Source organism: Eurypyga helias, unplaced genomic scaffold (genome assembly GCF_000690775.1).
Source record: "Eurypyga helias isolate BGI_N326 unplaced genomic scaffold, ASM69077v1 scaffold401, whole genome shotgun sequence".
Taxonomy (NCBI): Eukaryota; Metazoa; Chordata; class Aves; order Eurypygiformes; family Eurypygidae; genus Eurypyga; species Eurypyga helias.
In genome coordinates this window covers 34643-54934 of record NW_010231245.1, presented here as the reverse complement: position 1 = coordinate 54934, position 20292 = coordinate 34643, and the positions used below count along the sequence as shown (strand labels likewise).

General features: G+C 35.0%; 1 protein-coding gene across 1 annotated transcript in view; it reads left to right on the top strand.

The window, feature by feature from the left end:
- Positions 1–20292, top strand: part of KCNH7 (potassium voltage-gated channel, subfamily H (eag-related), member 7) — a 93427-nt gene that overhangs the window by 48191 nt on the left and 24944 nt on the right. The window contains exons 9-12 of the mRNA XM_010160968.1: positions 5130–5529; positions 6247–6446; positions 16483–16735; positions 18408–18613. Of these exons, the coding sequence (XP_010159270.1) occupies positions 5130–5529; positions 6247–6446; positions 16483–16735; positions 18408–18613 (1059 nt within the window). The remainder of the gene's footprint in view (positions 1–5129; positions 5530–6246; positions 6447–16482; positions 16736–18407; positions 18614–20292) is intronic.

Here is a 20292-nt window from a genome sequence, read left to right as displayed (position 1 = left end):
AGGGAAAAATCAGACTAATACATAGATAACCAGGGTTTCTTTCCTTTCATCTAGAACCTACTGCAATAAAACATGCAGGCAAGTGATGGTAACAGCTTCAGCAAGAAAATTTTCATATTCATAGTTTCATTATATTGAGACCAGAGAGAACACTCAGCTGAAATACGCAGAAAACCATGAAGGCTTTTGCTTTTGCAGATTTAAAGAAAAATAAATGTATATATCCACCATACTCACAAAATGTAAGATAGAATGTGTTGTCTTTTTGTATTAATATATCAAGAAAATAGATGGGGTTTGGGAAAATGAAGACATATAAATCAAAGTACTCACATTCTCTTAGTTTTGATGCCTTTTTAAAGCAAACTGAAGTATGCCATGTTTCTAGGAATAGAGATTGAACCTATATAGTACTGACTGCATCTCCGCTGATAGAATCAGTATTTTATCCCCTTCCAAATGAAAATACATTTGCAAATAAATCTCCGAAAACATCTCAGGAAGAGAGTAACATAGTTTCCTGTGCTCAGTTTAGCAACTTATTTGGAAAACATTATCCTAGTTTAGGCTAGGATAGAGTTTTCTTCCTAATTAGTTGGTGGAGTGCTATGTTTTGGATTTCGTATGAGAATAATGTTGATAACACATGGATGTTTTTGGTTGTTGCTATGTAGTTCTAGTGCATACACTAAATCAAGGACTTTTCACCTTCCCATGCTCTGCCAGTAGGGAGGTGCACAAGAACCTGGGAGGGGGCATAGTTAGGACAGCTGACCCAGACTGGCCAATAGGATATTCCCTACCATATAACATCATGCTCAGTATATAAAACCGGAGTTGGCCCGGGGGCAGGAATCACTGTTCAGGGATGGGCTATCAATCACTCGGTGGTAAGCTATGGTTGCATATTCCCTTATCTATAATACTACTACTATTACTACTACTATTACTATTATTCATACTATTGCAGGGAGACAAGAGACCAGCTCTGTGGTGTTTAGCTGCCAGCTGGTGTGATACCACAACACCTATTCCAATGAATTTCAAGTCTTCTATACTTGAAGACTGCATAGCTGGTAATACCGCCATCTGCCCTTGCATTAGCAACTCTGTGGACTGAGTACAGTCCAGGATGATGCAGCATTAGGGTAGAGTCTATGGAAATTTAGGTGGCTGGCTAATATCAGAGAAGTATTTTTTATCAACTTTTTCTTCCCTTTGTTTTTCAACATGAAGCAAAGAAGAACCCTAGCATGGCTTGAGCAGGCAGTTATTTGTAGACCATTTTGACTGTCCTTCATCAACAGCAGTTTAAGTACCAGTACACTGCTATAAATAAGAAACTTTGATTAGTTGAAACATATCTGTTTAATAGATGTTTGTACTAACATTTTCAGTATCATGATGCATACAGCAGAAAGATCTTCAGCAATGACACAGTGCTCAGAAGAGGCTATTAAGGTAATGGAGCATAGACTGAAAGGCCAAATTCTGGCATATATTAGAAATTTTTCCAAGAGAGAGAAAAGAGTTCACTATGCTTGATGATATAGTACTCATATTTAATAGATTTATACTCATATTTAATAGATTTATTTACAGGCTGTAAAAAAGATAGAGAGTTAACGATGTTTTTAACATAAAATGTAGGTGACAGAAAATTATTGAGAAACTGAGGACCTTACAATACCAGGAAGCCAGAAAGGACTCTAGCAGATGAAATACTGTGTAAGCAAGTGCACATTAATGCACATTGGAGGAGACAGTACAAGTTGGTTGTACGCTTCAGTGTGGTTTAATAAAGAGACAAGTAAGAGATGATATTATAGATTTATACGTTAATGATAATGGATGTTATGAAGAAAAAAAGAAACACTGGAGGAAACCTAAGGATTTGGCCATCAGTGAGAAAGTCATGAGTCTTAAATGGCCTTTATAACAGTCAGAATACCATTTATGCAGGTTCTTAATTGATACCAGCTCCCTCTTCCAGTCTGATACAACAATAACTTCCGAATGATACCCTCTGCACTCAGATAGATTGATGCCCTCCTCTTTCAAATCATGCTGTAATCCATTGCTGTCCATCAATGTAGCCCCCTGCTGGGGTCATTTCAGCATCAAGGCTTGAGAAATTGAGGGTATAAACTAATCTCACTGTTAAAAAAGAAGACTAGTCAGAGTTAAGGGTACTCCCTTGTAATATATAAGTTTTTGGGACCCTTCACTTCCAGACAGACATTGAGGTGTTTGACCATGTCCAGAGAAGGGCAATGAAGCTGGTGAAGGGTCTAGAACACAAGTCCTGTGAGGAGCAGCTGAGGGAACTGGGGTTGTGTAGCCGTGAGAAGAGTAGGCTCAGGGTAGACCTCACTCTCTAAAGCTACCTGAAAGGAGGTTGCAGACAAGTGGGGATTGGTCTCTTTTCCCAAGTGACAAGCACTATGACAAGAGGAAATGGACTCAAGGTGTGCCAGGGAAGGTTTAGATTGTATATTAGGAAAAATTTCTTCACTGAAAGGATTATCAGACATTGACCAGGCTGCCCAGGCAGGTGGTTAAGTCACCATCCCTGGAAGTACTTGAGATGTGTGGATGAGGTGCTTAAGGACATGGTTTAGTGGTGGAATTAGCAGTCTTAGTCTAACGGTTAGACTTGATGATCTTGAAGGTCTTTTCTAACCTAAAAGATTCTATGATTCTATGATTTTGTAAAATAAATTCAATGGCCTATACTTAGAAATTGTAGTATCCGTTAACTCTGAGTTTTAGAAGGTCATTTCTTTTCCCCAGAGAAAAAAATAATTTATAAACTTTAACCTTTCTCAATCTTCTTATTAACAGAAATGAATAATGATTTCAAAACAACTAAAGAAGTCTTCTGTGTGGTTACTTAGCTCATAGAAAGAACCATGTAGTCATGCAAGAACCATTGTAGACATGATGTATTATTTATTTTTTGTGCTATTACTAAATTCAAAACAGAAAAAGCCCAGAACACTTTTAGTTCAGGCCTTCCTCCTGTATTATAGCTATAAAAAAAATTAAAAGGCCAAATAGCACAATAACCAAGGAAGACAAATACATCAAAATTATGTTGTCTATACTGATCAACAAAATGTTACATTGGCAGACTGGAACACTAAAATAGTGCCGTGCTGAAATCTAATCTGAACTTTTTTACTTTTCTCCATAATTTTGTTTATTTGTAATGAAAAAGTAAATTTGAGAAAATTCAATGTTTATTTTGGCAGAATCTATTTTAAATTAGTATTATCTTAAGAACTTTAACTTTTTAATAAATTTTACCAATTAAAAAAGACTTACGTCTAGTAGGTATTTTAGATTCTCTAAGTACTTAAATATGTGGTATGTTCCTAATGAATCCAGTTTAGGCAGCGAAGTGCCTTACATAAATGGAGTGCTGTTTGCACTGTAGTGGGGGAAAATGATCCTGCAACCATCTTCTAGCAATTTGGACTCAGAGTTTCAGTAGCTATGAGATTCCTGTGTGTTTCTGGCTCACACTAAACGTTAGCTTTTCTTAAGATTGCTCTTTTCTTCAAGGGATCACATATATTTAAGCCAGATCTACCTTACAAATACATATATATACACCTAATGGTAATATTCACATGCTGAAGTTCAGCCTAGGCATAACTTTTTGAAAGATATTGTCTTTTGAGACTGTTGAGCTCACAGTGAATGAAACAGCCTTCTTTATGCTGCAATGAGAAATTCACTCTGAAATTATTCTGTGTGATGTTAAATTGAACCAAGGCATGTTACCTAGTGTTCCCTACATTATCCCCTTGCTCATTTACTCAGAAAATATGAAAAATATATTGAGCTGTCCACTAACAAATGCATCCAAGAAAGCTTCTTTTTTTTGTTCCAAGGGCTCTGGGATTTTACCTAGAAACATGGCAAATTCAAGGATTTAATAAAACATAAAAACTAGTTAGTACTTACTGAAACAAAACTTTAATGTGACACATACTACCATCAGAGTGGTTTGTAAGGCTTGGAAAACTTAAATTCTAGTGAAGTGTTATGTAATACACATGCATGTTAAAAAAGGTAGAAAAACTTATTAAAAACTTATTCAGTCTTGACATTTACTGAATAATATATCTTCAGACTTAATGGAGGGGAGAAAGTAGCTGAGTTCTTTTTGAAATCGAGTCCTTACTATCTAAAATTTTGTCAATCTCTTACAAGAAATTAACAGGTATGAAAACAATTTATTGATTGAAAATTTTAAATTTACATTAATAAATTTTAGATTCCCTTGAAAAGATCAGAGCCTCAAAAAGGCTGCAATGAATCATAATGCAGGTCTAAAATGCTTGGAATATATTCCTGGTTTATAATTGACCCCTTTTTTGTTGTTGTTTTGAATAATATAGTACTTTTATTAGTGGCTTCTATGACTACACCTGCAAGCTTCAGGATGAAAGATACAAAAAGAAGATTAATTTGGAGTCTGGCAACAGTAACTTTTCCATGATTTTCTATTTGTAGCATCTCATCTTCTTTTACCTGTATAGGGTGTTCTGACCATTACAAGGAGTAAGAATATTTGCAGAATAAGACATTTACTCCTTGGAATATTTCTGCTCTCTTCTTTCTCTCTTCTAAAATACATGTGCCAGAGCATTGCAAGGAGTCTCTAAATTAGGATAGAATATAGCAGTCACACAGCTTTGTTCAAACATCATAAATACTGATTACCTACAAGGCCAGTCATAATTATGAGTAGTTCAAATAGCTTACAGACTTTAGCATGACAAAATATCATAAATCTAATGGGTCATTTAAGTCCATTAGGGTGTATTGAAGAGTCCAAATCAAGAATAACATTCAAAATTAAAGAGTTTTCAGCAGATAATGACAATTTCAATATATCTTAATTAAAATATGCATTCTTGTTGTTTTCTTCATTGTTTCTGTAATAATTTTGATAGTTTAAAGATAATGAAATTAAGATTACATTGAAATAAGTTAATTCACTGGTTTTGTTGATTTCCCAAAATAATGGAATTTGCATTGTTTTTCATGCCGACTATTCATAAGAGTACATTTGCTAATAGAGAAAATCAATTTCTATTTATATCTTATTTTTACAGACAACAACATTAATAGGTCTTCTGAAGACAGCTAGACTGCTGCGTCTGGTGAGGGTAGCACGGAAATTGGACAGATATTCAGAATATGGTGCTGCAGTTCTGATGCTTCTTATGTGCATATTTGCACTAATTGCACACTGGCTTGCTTGCATTTGGTATGCCATTGGAAATGTAGAAAGACCTTACTTGGCTCACAAGATTGGCTGGTTGGATTCTTTAGGAGAACAATTAGGAAAGCATTACAATAAGAGTGATGCAAGCTCTGGACCATCCATCAAGGACAAATATGTTACAGCACTTTATTTTACCTTCAGCAGTCTGACAAGTGTAGGATTTGGAAATGTGTCTCCAAACACCAACTCAGAGAAAATATTTTCTATCTGTGTCATGTTGATTGGCTGTAAGTAGTTTTATCTTATTAATTTTTTTTCTTTTTTCTCAATATTTGAGCCAATGACTTAACAGTTAAGCTAATAAGATTATAAACATGCAGCTGGAAGGGCAAATTCCCACGGAAAGCAATGTTTATGCAAAAAATATGTTGTGACTCATGCAGTGTTGGGAAGTAGTCAAGTTACTTGACTACCTGGAGTCTGTTACCCAAACTGTCAGAAGTTTTGTGTCGTGTATCAGTGTCTGTAAACAAATGCTATACCAGGTAGGAAGCTCAGTTTTGAGTGGATTTAGGAAACTATAGCCCATCATTTTTGGATAATTGTAATTTTATTTGTTGATTTAAATCCTGAACCTGCAAATATATGTGTACCTTCCTAACTCTGGCCCTTGTTCTTAACTTACCTTAGTTCCTAGTTCTTAGTTCTACTGAAGTCTGTAAAATTAGATGAACCTAACTTACAACACTAAATTCAGGACTACATATCTCCAAAGATAAATATTACCAACTCGATTATGATTTAATATTTAAGCCTAATCTGCTGAGTTGGTACTGGCACAATCAAATCAATAAAAAGCTTCAGGTAAATCAATTCCATAACTCTGAAAATGTTACTAGCCTCGTCTGAGATGTTTTACATACAAAGTACATTGTAAGAACTGTTGCATCATCTGAAAAACCCTACAATATGATTTAAGTAAGTTTTATTTCTATTTAATCCAGCATTAATGTATGCTAGCATTTTTGGAAATGTATCTGCAATAATCCAAAGACTCTACTCGGGAACTGCACGATATCACATGCAGATGCTGCGTGTGAAGGAGTTTATACGCTTTCATCAAATCCCCAACCCTCTGCGGCAGCGACTTGAGGAATACTTCCAGCACGCATGGACATACACCAATGGCATTGACATGAACATGGTATGTTGTTTTGTTTTTCAGGCACAAATGCCGAAGAATAGATAAATGCATGAGAATTTAGAACAAGGTTGTAAGTCTTCATTATTTATGAGCTGTAAAAGTACAAGCTTAAGAAGGTGGATATGTAGCAGTTATTGAAAACCAAGACATTAAGAGTTTGGCATCCAAACATTTAACTGCCTAGATTATTACAAGCTCTATCAGAAATCTGAACTCTCACTCTGCATCAGAAACCTTGAGAACTGCAGTTGGCTACTGTAAGTTTAAGAGAAGAAAAGAAAACCATAGCTGTCTTATTTCACATAGTTGTTCTAGAATTTTATTTGCTCTTTGGCCTGATTTTCCACTTCCAGTATCAAACAAGAGTAACTTTGTTAGTACCTACAAAGTTACTCTTCTCTAAAACCTGTGGAGATCAATTTTTTTTCAAAATCCTATCATTTAATCTAGAACAGGTATATTGCTGGTGGGTGGAAAAGAGGAGCAAGCAGGTGGATTAGCTACTCTTTTCAGAGAGAATATTATAATAACATAATAGAACATTATTTCACTTATATTCACAACCACATAATCCTGCACCAAAAGTCAGCATGGTACTACTAGCTGTTTAGTAACCCGCAGAATCTCATTTCTAGGCAGTGGCAAGGTACAACACTCATATTTTTGTTCTTGACAAAAAAAATGTAAACGGTCCTTATCAAAAAATGTATTATGTGGCCAGCTAAAAAGGAATAACAACCTGCTAATGAGTAAAACTAAGCATCTATATTTCTGGCTTATTTTCTGGAGACTGTAATATTTTTTCTGAAAAGCTGACATAGGTTTGAAGACACTGAGAGCACAGTGCATCTAAGGATCTGTGAATCTGTGGCTCTAGAAGGGGATGCTTTCCAGAGCTATTCTGAGTTATAGGGACTTTGCAGAGCTCACCATAAAATTGGCAAGAACAAGAAAATCTATACATTTTTGTAACAATCAACCTCCAAAATTTTGACATAAATCCAAACAGCTTCCATGTGCTATATATACATAGAGTTGTGAATGACTGTCAGAGTGGTGCACTTCTATGCAGTAAGCAGAAACAATGGTCTTGATTTAAAAACCTTATAAAGCTGAATCCCTGACAGCTTGACTTTATGGTTACCATTAAGTAAAGCAGATCTTAAATGACAGCAAATTAAATATATTGGGCTTCACCCTCCACTTATATGAGTGTCCCCTCCAGAGGGATATTATGCCCAGCACAGGACAAGGATACTTGTACAAACCTCTGCTGGGGATTTCTGCAGTGGAAGGCAGCATCAACAGCTTCATCCTGCATGGCACTGAATGGCCCTAATTCCCTCCAATAGCAATGGGATTGCAGGGTACTCAGCACTTGGCAGGATCAGGCCCTTAAGATGCAGGTGGGTGCAGCCTATGGCTGAAGTAGCTCATGGAATTATTTCTGAAGATATTACAAAATCATGTATGCCTTAACTCATACAATGCCACTAATGGATTTACTAATAACACCTGTTTCACATGTAATAGTAACAAAACTGGACATTGTCAGGTTAAGCTTTTTGCATAACGCAGGAAGTGGTGTACTGAAATTAGTCTTGGATTGTCATTAATGTGAAATACTAACTAAATGGATTAAACAGCCCATATTCTGCAATATGATTGTGAGGCAGTATGGAGGCCTTGCTTTAAATAAAATATGAAAAAAATCAGGTTTAGTATCTTCTTTTATTATATTTTATTTCTTATTCTGTTCACATTTCTATCCCTCAAGTTTTATGGGAGTTGCTTAATTTTCTTTGAAAGTGAGTTTGAATATATTACACTTACTGCAAGGATAATATAAGAATTGTGTGATTTATGTTGTACTTATGAAAGATTTATCTCTTTCCTGTCTGCTTCATACCTAAATACATGGAATAACACCACCCACTGGTAAGAGCAGGAGGTATTTATATCAAATTTAATTCCAGTATAAAGTGTGGAGAATATCCATGTTATCTGTTGGTTTTAGAGCTTGTTCAGTGCTTTCTAATTTTAATTGTAACTTTTTGCATGATGAAAGGGTAGATAGCAAAGGGAAATAATCCAGGTAGAATCAGATGTGGGGCAAAATGGTTACTAAAAATTAGACATTAAGAAATGCTAATCTAACCACATTCATTAACCACTGTTTTACCCCACAACTCAAATCATGCTTCTATGCCCAAAAAAGGTCATGTGCATATTGGTTTGCATTAGATAGCTGCTTTGTAGGAGTGTCACTCTGACAAGGTTGCCATGCTGATCATTCTGTATTTTCCTTTGCGTGAATGCTCTTAGTTCAAACCATATATGCATGTTAGCAAAAGCACCAACGAAGTTTTCTTGGCTACAAGCCATGTGCATATGACATGGACTTGCATGTGGTATTAACTTAATTTTGCATGAAATATTTGCATTTACACACCAAAGGGCTAATACTGTCCTCAGACAAATGTGTTTGACTCCTGTTAATATTTACTGGGAGTTTTTGCAAATATCTGAAGGCAGAATTTGATCCAATGTCTTTCTTTTTCATTTCATGACTGAAAAGTGAATAACATTCAAAAACTCAGTCCTCTTTCTCCTTTGAGTTATGAAATGCATGAATAATGTATATTATATATATATATGCAACTTATACACACACATACTCATATATATATATAAATAATATAAGATAATATGTTTCAAAAGGTGCTTCTAATTATCATCAGTAATAAACTTCAGAATTCAGGAAACGTGAAAAAGAAACCTAACTTTTAACCTCAGGAATAATATTGCACTAAGACTAAATAAACTTGATTTCCTAAAAAAACCCATACATTTTATATTGAAAACCAGAAGATAATGCTTCATGCTCATTTGAAATGGCTAAACTTAAAATTAGCTTTAAAGATCTGCTGGTGAAATATGCTGAGAACATTGTTCATTTGTTCATCTGTTCATTTCTTCCCCTCTACTTCATTTCTACATTTCTTTGATTATGTTTCATTGCATAATGTATTTTGATAAAAACAGTTCCACATAATTATGCATGGACTGGATAAACAGGATTTGGGATTTATTTTAATCTGGATAAAAATCTTGAGTCTATAGAATAAACATAATTTAAATCTTATCCCTGTGGTATACACTGGCAAAGTTAACTTAAAAAAAATTATTTACAGTGTATATTGTTTCATGAAAGATGTCATCAGTCCCAAAGATTCAAAGTTATTCTTTTTAATTTTTAAATGATCCTGTTCTGGTTTTCCTAAACTCTTTTTGCCTTCTTTTCCCCCCTTTTACCAGTCCAGCAGTGATAATAGCATGCCTGTCATATCTACCCTAAAAAGATGACATATTTAGCATCTGAGATTCTTTTTTAAGTTATGCATGTATTTTTTATAATCCTCTCCCCTTTCTTTCCATGGATCTTCTGTGCATCTGAATAGTTTTATTGATTAATTTTACCTTTAAAAAGAGTTCAAAGAAGTAAATTAAGTGGGACAAACTTTGGAAAGGGCTTAGCCAAATGTACATGTTAATTAAAATTTTGAATATGGGACAGATTCCTTTTTATTTTGGGTTTTACCCAGTACCATGAAAGGAGAGAGCAAGTCAAAATTTTTATATATAAATTTATGGAATATTCTCCTGCAAGAATCCAAGAAAATTGTTGAGTTTACACATATGACAAGTTGCCTTGGCCAGAGTGATCATGCAAATACAGCTGAGCACAAACCAAACTTCAAGGTTCAGAACCAGAAATGCTACTATATCAAATTAAAGAAAAAAAAATCAAATAAAAAAAGGGGTTTGTTTGGAACAAAAACTAGTAGCAATTGATTAAACACAGGGAATATGTAATCATGGTGGAAAGTGTCTATATGTCATAACGGAAATCATAAGACTATCAGTACCTCAGATATGATTAGCTGTAAAGCTCTTCTTTCATTTTCTATAGCAAGACCACTTAAAAAACATGAATGGCTACATTTTATTGACTTACAGGAAAGAATATCTCATAGAATAAAACAGACTTTCAAGAATATCAATCTATTTGCAAAGTGATTCTTTATCTGTTTCTCACTGCATCATATTTTATGGTCTAATGTCTCAAAAGCAATTAAGAATTTTCCAAATATTGTTATATTTTTGGAAAGACATGGATCTGGTCAGCTTCCATCTTCTATAGACATTAAACTTTTGCATTGATGCAGAAGTCAACAGTCTAAGAAACATCAATCATTTTCCGTCCTCCTCACCCAGCAGTGTAACATATCACAGAGATCAACTTTCAGATCTACTCAGAAACTGTAGTAAGATTTTAGATGAAGAATGAGCCACTGCATCTCCTGTCATTTCAACATTAAAATGTCAAACACGTGTGTCATGGCAATGGCTCAAAGCAAAAGAACTTCATTCTTGACCAGGTTGTCAAACTTCAAATCTCATTGAAAGGTGAATTAAGTCATCATCACCCAATGCTTCTATTTTCTCTCAACTGTTGTGAAGGCCTCCTTCATATCCTGAAAAAAAAAAAAAAAAAAAAAATCTGACAAAATTTTCCTGTATGAAGAAGAGGATGCACCAGAAATAATCCTTATTCTACATGGAGCCCAAGAGCTGCTGGAGCAGAACAATCACCACCTGTGACCTTGTTTATTCTTTTCTAAATGGTGAAAGCCCTTGAAAATGTTTTTACCTTCTGCATATAGAAATAGTTCATTTCTGCAGTTAACTATCACAGAAATAGTAAATTCTAAATTTTGTCCTGAAATAGAACTAGATTGAATTAAGAAAACTTCAGCCTAGTTGAAGATGTTATTAAAATCTGAGAGTCAAGTATTTGTGACAGAATTAGATCCCACACTATTCTTTCCATCAGAGGGAACATCTACTGGGGGACATAGATCCTAATTCAAAATCTATGCAGTGTGATTTGTGCAGCTAAAGGGTATCAGATTAGTGCTAAAATTAGGTGGCTGAGAGATAAAAACTAAATACATAGGTCATTTCAAAAGTATAGGTATTACTATGAATTAATTTCACTCATTCTTACAGAACAAAGACGAACAAAATGTTAATTTTGAATATAAAACCCCCCTGGAATGAACTCCCGAGGCAGGGGTTTTGATCCCTGTAATTAGTTCAAAATTTATTATACAAGTTGTTCAAGAACTTTATTCAGCATTTAGCAATGCCAATGTTAACATATCCTGATTCTATATTATGCAGATGAGATCCAAATGGAGATTAAGTATGTGTAGTCTATGACACAAAGCATGTTTATTCCAGCCTCTTTCTACCTTCAGCTGACCAAATTTTTTGCTTGTTTAGTTTTTGTGTGGATCAATTTCTCAAACCATTTCACAGGGAGAGATCAAGATAGGGCAGGAATAAACAGATAATGTGAGTAAGCACCAGAAATCCTCTTTCTATTTATGCCAGTTTAAATTGTCAGATGATCTAGAGAGTCTATATTTATCTTTCCCTCTATATGCTGGATACTTGCCACTCATAAATAAATCTGACTTGGATTCTAGGATAAGAAAGCCTTAGTCAAAATTATTTTCAACACACCCCAAACAGATCTAGAACACACAAGCTCTCTTGTGTTCTCTTCAACTCTCCTGCCTGGCATTTAATGTTTGATTCCACCCATAATTCAACAGAGCAAATGTGTGACCAAAAATTATATGCAGAATACCTTTGACTGCCGTACTGCAGGGACTGGAGCATCTCTCATACTAGGAAAGACTGAGATTGCTGGGAATGTTCAGCTGGGGGAAGTGAAGGTTCACAGGGGATCTCATCAATGTAAAAAAAAAAAAAAAAACCTGAAGGGGGAGTGTAAAGAAGCAACAAGGCCCTTTTTGATGGTGCCCTGTGACAGGACCAGGCACAAAGGGCTCAAACTGAAACAGGAGATTCAATCCAAGCATCAGGAAACACTTTTTTACTGTGAGGATTACTGTACACTGGAACAGGTTGCACAGAGAGGTTGTGTAGTCTTTGTTCTTGCAAATATTCAAAAGCCACCCAGGCATCGTCCTGGGCTACCAGCTCTAGATAGGCCTGCTTGAGCAGGGAGGTTGGCCAAGATGGCCTCTGTCTCAACCATTCTGTGATTCTGTTGGTATAGAATGTGGCAATATTTCCATATTTAGTGACAATTATTGTAGCTAACATTTTGCTTCAGCTTGGCTGCCTTCTAAATATTTTCTGTGAGACAGATGTCAAAAGCAGTTCCAGAAGTGAGGAGAGAAAATCTAAAAATCATCATGAATCTTACCATTTATTTAAACAAAACAAAGTTAGCATTGCTCCAAATGTTTGCTAGTTGTTTGAGGTTAGGGCACATGGATATCTCCAATTCTGTTTTCACAAAGGTGTCTGATACAGGTATGAGTGATACCTTGTGTCATCTTGAAAAAGAGAAGTTAATGAAGCTGGACTCCCTCTCCACATATATAAGTTCACATTCTTCAAGACAGTATGAAATGAAGTGTGTCCCTAATATTCTCACTTATTCCTTCATCAGCTTCAATCAATTATTCCACTAAAATGCTTTATTATATGCTAAAATTCTCTCTGAATAACATTTTCCTCCACTCTAAGCATGCCAAGTGGATAAACCAATGTCATTTGACATGGAATAAGTTTTATTTCAGACAGGAAGAGATAACTCAACTTGGACTTGATCACTATCAAGGAGAGACAATTGGAGCCCATGGTCACAGCATCATAACTGGTTTTCCTTTTTTTTTTTTGAGGTGGGAGGGTTGTGTCTGACTATATCTTGTTACATCTCTTTTTTTAGATCTGTGTCTCATGAATTAGTCATGAGTTCTGATTCTAACTATGATTCTAACCATGAGAATCCAAGATTTTTCTCACCAGGGCCCAGTAGAATTGAGAAGAGATAGAATGTAATGATAGAAATATGCCAGGAAAGAACAGAGCAACTGCAACCCAAACCTGTAGTTAAATGATTTATTAATTTTGGATTTGTCATTGAGAATAATGCTATTTAAAAGCATTATTCTAGCTTTATCATTTTCCAAATTTTCTTTTGAAAATTGTTTTATTTTTGCATCACCTAGTCTTTTCAGGATTACGCTGGCTTTTAGTTGCTTAGAAAAGTGTATTTTTAATTTTTGTTGTCACATTGGAGTGTGATCTAAATATGTTTAAAGACTCCAAAAGCTCACAACAGATGAAGTGAAATGCAATTTTAGAGTTTTATTAATTTTAAGATAATGTCATTATATTGAAGACTGCATGGATGATTTTCTATTATTTGGAGTTGTTAGTATGTGTATACGTAATGTATTGATGTTGAGTGCCACAGGATTTTCGATACAATTGTTCCTGCTCTACACAGACAAAGATACCTGTGAGAGTCAGATCATTCTTTATTAACACAAGCTAAAAATTGATGAACAAGAAATATTTTCTCAAAGTCATGAAAATCTGAATATTAGAAATGTACATGCAGGCTTGGGTTGGCAAGATGTTGTCTGTACTGCAAAATATAAAACTTAGTTTGGAAACATCAAACTCTGTAATGTCTGCTGCTGGACTTGGATTAAATACCTCTGCATACAATGTGCATGATACGGTAAGGTCCTTTTAATAATGTAGTATATAGCAATGTTTTAACAAATTTATCCTCAAATCAGTTTCTTTATTGCATTTCTAAACTTGTATTAGTGGCATAATCTCCAAAACTCCATTAGACATCAATGTTATTTGGGCACCTGTTTTCCTTCTAGACATTTGACAATCGTGGTATTAAATATGTTCTTCCTCTCTGATGTATAACAACTATTTTAGAATGTAAGCTCCATGGGGCAGGGCCTTTTTAATCACAGATACTTGAACTCAGGCTAGGTATTCAAATGTTATTGGCATATAAATAACTATTATAGTATGCAATGATTTTAGAACAGTTTCATATTAAGTATCAATTGATTACCAAAGTAATTGTTTCTTTAAAGAATTACCTGAAGTATCTTCAGAAATATAAACCAACACACATGGTCTGCATGGTTTTTGCTTAATGGTAAATTACAATCCTTTGATAAATGAGATAAACAGAAGCTGATGTGAAAAATTAATACTATTTTTCCTAAGGCTGTGCTCTTGCCCTTCTAACAACTCAAATACCTTTTCCTGTAGGTACCTCTGAACTGAAAATATATTTCCTATTTTACATCCTATAAAGTATGGAGCTCTTCTAAATTACATTCAGATAGGCATATAGCTAAAGAATTAATTCAATATAGGTCTTTTTTATGCACATGACTAGAGAACAGTTTCAAAATAAACATCTGCAATTTTTCTCCACTGTTGTCACTAACCATACTTGGTTATCAGTTTCTCAGTATCATTCAGTAAATAAGTTGCTAAAACACACAAAATTTTTATTTCAATATAATTACATTAAAATAAAAAGAGTTACTGCATACTGATTATTTCTAGTGGTGTGATAAATACTGAAAACAAAGTGGCACCACAGAAGCTTTTCATTTATCATGTTTTCATTTGCTTATTGTTGCTGAATGCTGGCTTTTTCTGAGGATGTACAAATTTCATGTGGTATTCCCTGTAGCTCATAAAAATTTTGTATATATATGTGTGTTAAATCATTCTGTTTGTTATTTCATAGCATTGATTTCCATTAGCAATCTTAGAAACTTTTAACTCAGTTAAAGGTACTAATATTTCATTTGTAAACCATAGCTTGGCTTGTGTGGACAGAAGCTTCATATCAGAAACATGTTCATTGTTAGCAAGGGCTATGAGTTTTTATTATGTTTATTCAATAAGAGTGAGTGCAAGGACCTTTATTGTGCTGAAATAAGAATTAATATAGCAACAAGGGAATGCATTTTGGAGGTGTGGGGTTTTTTTCTGGTCAGGAATATGTGTTTACAGAAAAGCAGTGCAGAGCATAAACAGGAATGAATTAATAGACTGCTCTAATAACAAAAAGTCACATCCTGTTCACATATTCATAAGATGGGTAGCATAAGTTCATGCTTTGTCCTTAAAAATGTGCAAAGATAACAGGATTTAATGGAAAGAAAGGGTGGTGCATAATAATGTACCAGGCCCATTCCTTAACACAGCAGGCGGAGTCAAAAGGTGGGCAGTGCTCAAATAAAAGTCAGTACCAGAAATGTTTATTGATCCTAAAAGAAGCGGAGGTAAGACAATCCTCAATAAATTAGAAAAGCTCACATATAATGGCCACGTTGTAACTAGCTCTTTTTTTTTTTTCTTCTAAACAAAATTAACATGTTACCATGGTACCCAAAAGGAATCCCATGGTTCTACTTCAGGCAAACTCCCATTGTTCAAAGTAAGAGATAAGCAAGGACCATAGCAACTAGCCCTGTGGTTTGCTGAACTAATCATCTGCCTATGTAAATCTGCATAACATCATTGTTTCAGTGGCACATGTTCCTTTTTCTGATAAAAATCAATGTCCTACACTTAGAAGCAATACATATTTAACATGAAAATCCCATTAAAATGCCCTTTGACTGAAAAAAACCTGATCTTTTTCAGAAAGCTCACATTTTACAAATGTCATGGTGATTTCAGCAAAAACTTCTCATATTAAATATAGTACTTTTATAATTGATAAAAAGGAAATAGACATATTAGTCCAAATAGGTGAAATTCAGTTGAGTCTCCCTTTAGCTGTCTTATTTGTTATTTTACTGCAGTATATTCATTCATATACCCTGATACCATTGCTTGCAATGAAAGAAACCTTAATAACCAATTTTTAACCACTACATATGTTAGTATGAACATTAATTAGTATTCACATTGTCTAAGTTTTGCGATATAGATTACACTGTGCACTTGTTGAGTTGTAATACTCTGACAACATTTAGGGCCACCTCTATGTGTATGACACTTCTTTCCTTCTGACCAGGAAGAAAACATAAAAATTACGTAAGGCAACTTTCATAGCATTCACATAAAACCCTTACACTTGTCTTTCCAGGTCCTGAAGGGGTTTCCAGAATGCTTGCAAGCTGACATTTGTCTGCACCTCAACCAAAATCTGCTTCAGAATTGCAAAGCTTTCCGGGGAGCCAGTAAAGGCTGTCTTCGAGCTTTGGCTATGAAATTTAAGACAACACATGCACCTCCTGGAGATACTTTAGTGCACTGTGGAGATGTTCTCACCGCTCTTTACTTTGTGTCAAGAGGCTCCATTGAAATCCTTAAGAGTGACATTGTTGTAGCCATTCTTGGTAAGTAGGTTATTAAAGGCATGTTAAAAGAGTCAGGGCATTGAAAAGAAATATCCATTGTTGTTCCTGGGGAAGGAAGTTTGTGAATATTTTACTCACTGCTAATTAAAATCAAGCAAATAATTTGTTTAAAATTCACTTTTAAAAGTGAAATAACTAAAATTCTACCTAAACAAGACTACTGATTTGTTTCTCCAATTTAATATCAAGGAATAAGAATGCAGAGAATTACTGAGTAGGTGAGTAAGGATTTTGCTGTACAGAACCTACACCAACCGTAACATCATCCTTATTTTGGCCTTTCTGTTTATAATCCACTGTAGGAATTTACAGCCACAAAAGTAGCTGGTTCAAAATGTGGACAGGAAGCAGTATGTTGCTGTTAATCCACTTGTCACTGATTATGCTGCTAGTACTTTGCAGGGTGGATACATGAGCGGAAGTACAAAGGTGTGCCTACAGCAATCCTTCCCTGGGTTTAGATGGTGTTATCAAGATAATTTGTCATCTCATGCTGTTTCACCTCATCAGCTGGGCCAGCTTTAGGCACAAGCAAAGTAGGGAGCATGCAAGTATAACAGTGTGAGGTTTTTACTTACCTGTCTGAGTGTCTTGCCATGATTATGAACAGTGTGTTTCATCAAAAACGTAAATTTCTATAGCACTCACAATCAAGAACAACTGACCATTTTATGTAATAATTAATTTCTTCCTGACCCAAAGATGCAGACTGGTTGAGTTTTGTATTTATGTACATCAGGTCCCTGTGCTTTCACACTGGAGCAGAAATTTGCAGGGCAATGCCACTATATCTCTTCCAGCCTGCAGCTCCTTACACTAGCGGCTGCAGTTCAGAGCCCAGCTCTCCCAGGAGATGATGGTCCAGACGGAAAGATAGACAGTTGTGCACAACTGCAACTGAAAGGAACTGCTGTGGGCCCACATATGCTGCACGATCCGAGAGGCAGGAGCCTGCATGATACTTGGCTCCAATCAGTCTGTGGTATTCTGAAGAATCTGATAAAAAAAAAATAGAAGATGATACAGATGAAAATTACTCTGCAATTAAATCACTCAGAAAGAGTAGATTCTCAGTACTTAGACAAACATTTTTTGTTAATTCCTTTTTCTGAAAAACCTACACACTGAAATGGACATAAACACTCAATGCTTTGTCCTCTGGGTTGAAATTACTTCAGTCCAACATAGGTAGCATTGATGAAGTTTCCACCCTTCATGTAATCCTTAAAAAAATTATATTCTAGGCCAGACAGGTCCTGAACCCTACTGAACAACAGAAATTACATCTTTGTTATCATAAGAATATGATTTAAATCAGCAAATAAAGCTTTTATGAGAAAGGACAAAGGAACCTGCTCTGGTCATGCTGTTTTAATGGAACTGAAGAAAAACTGCGATGAAACTAGAGTTTCCTTTCACTTAGTCCAGTTATATATATATGTAATTTCATTGATTTTAATAATTTTACTTTTAATACTTAATATTAATAATACTTTTGATTTGCAACAACAGAAGTGCAATGGTAATTTGATTGTATCACTTCACATAAAATCAAGTATTCTACACCATTATGTTTGAAGAAATACATCATTTGATTTAATGGCTTATTTATGTTTAAAATAGTAATATCCATTTAATTTTCTGTCTCCAGGGAAAAATGATATTTTTGGAGAGATGGTACATCTTTATGCAAAACCAGGAAAGTCAAATGCAGATGTGAGAGCTTTAACTTACTGTGATTTACATAAGATCCAGCGAGAAGATCTACTAGAAGTTTTGGACATGTACCCTGAGTTTTCTGACCTCTTCCTCACCAATCTAGAACTGACTTTTAATCTGAGAGATGAAACTGCAAAGGTACATACAATAAGGCACCTTTTTTCTTAATATGGGGCAGAACCTGTCCTAAAGTAACAAAACTTGAAAATAGCAATTGAAAAAACAAGGTTAGCAAAATTAAAAGCTAACAGCCTAAGGCCAAATCCTATTTTAAAAAAATATACTCACCTGATTGCTCCTACTGAAGTTAGTTAAACTCAGCAGAAGTCAATGAAATGATTCAGATGATGTTAATCTAACAGGATTTGGTTCTATATTTAAGAGTATTAAAGTTTCAGCCAGAGGGATTTTGGATGTTTTGTTAAAGTCATGGAAAATATGCTTTTTTCAGCTGGCTATAGCCTGGGTCACCACAAGGGGAAATTTTGACACTAAATATAATTGTACAGCCATAAAATAAAGATAAATCAGATTATCCGGATTCATTCTGTGTCTAACAATAGAAAATGTTTAATTGCCTTTCAAACATGAATTGTTAATTCTCTTATCTTGGACTGCACCCTACCTCCTAGGAGATTAAAAGCATACAAGGGACCTTTCAAATTTCACTCAGTCTTCATATTTGCAGGGATTTCTTGGTGTCTTTTTCCCACAGTGACTTTCCTAAATGTCCAGATTGCATCATCAAGAAAGTAGAAAAATAACCAATGTTTTCTTATCTCAGACTGCCAGGGTCAGTCTGAATTGGGAAAGAAAGGGGGAGGTTAGGCTGGAAGAGGAGAGGAGAAAGGCTATTGCCCAGCCTGTGCTACGGGGGCTAAAGCTTTCCCTAGAAAGTTACAGGGTACACCAGCACTGCCCATGAAACATGGACTACATTGCTCATAGAATGACTAGTTTACATTTAATTATCTCTGTGATACGGCCATTTTCTGGTTTCTCACCATACTTTTAAGAAAAAACAGGAGTTCAATGAGGAGGAACAGACATAGTTTGACCCCAAAGGCCTTCTGAGAAACAAGGAGACAAAGAAAGCTGTAAATGATAAGAACATCTTTGCTAACCACATAATGACCTTCAGTTTAAAAAATTAAAACCAGTATAACATGTAACAAGAAATATCACTTCTTTTTATGCTGAGCCTTTTTTAAATAAAAGATCACTAAGAAAATAAAAGACCAATTCTATTCCTTATTTTAAAAGTCACCCTTTTGTGTTTATTGAAAAGGTCATTTTTATTAATTAATTACATGTGAAATACAATACAATTAATTTATATTCTAGTTATAAATTTAAGTTAAAACTGAAAGTCTGCATATTTGAAAAATTCCTTGAGGATAAATTCACATTAACAATTTTAGTCAGAGCAATTATTTCTTGCAATTACTTTGTCATCAATGTTTTATCATTATGTTTTCCTTATAGCTGAGAAAATGGAACCAAAATTCCATCTTCCGTGTTGCGGTGTAGAATACACAAAGAAAGTCCTCACTGCTCATGTTCCTTAGAAATTTTTCAGTTGTTATTTCTTACGTCTGTACCACCCACTAAGAAAAAATCGCTAGACTTCACAGAGACAGGGAAGGGAGGACAGGCTCACCGATGTCTCTGAGCTTGCAAAATCACAGTTTTCTCTAGCAATTACACTTGCTTTCCACTGTCTATTGCAATCCAGAAAATCAACCCCCAGAAGAAGTGATGAGCACATTCTCATCTTCAAAACATCACTCAGATCCATATTTGTTACCTGAATAGTA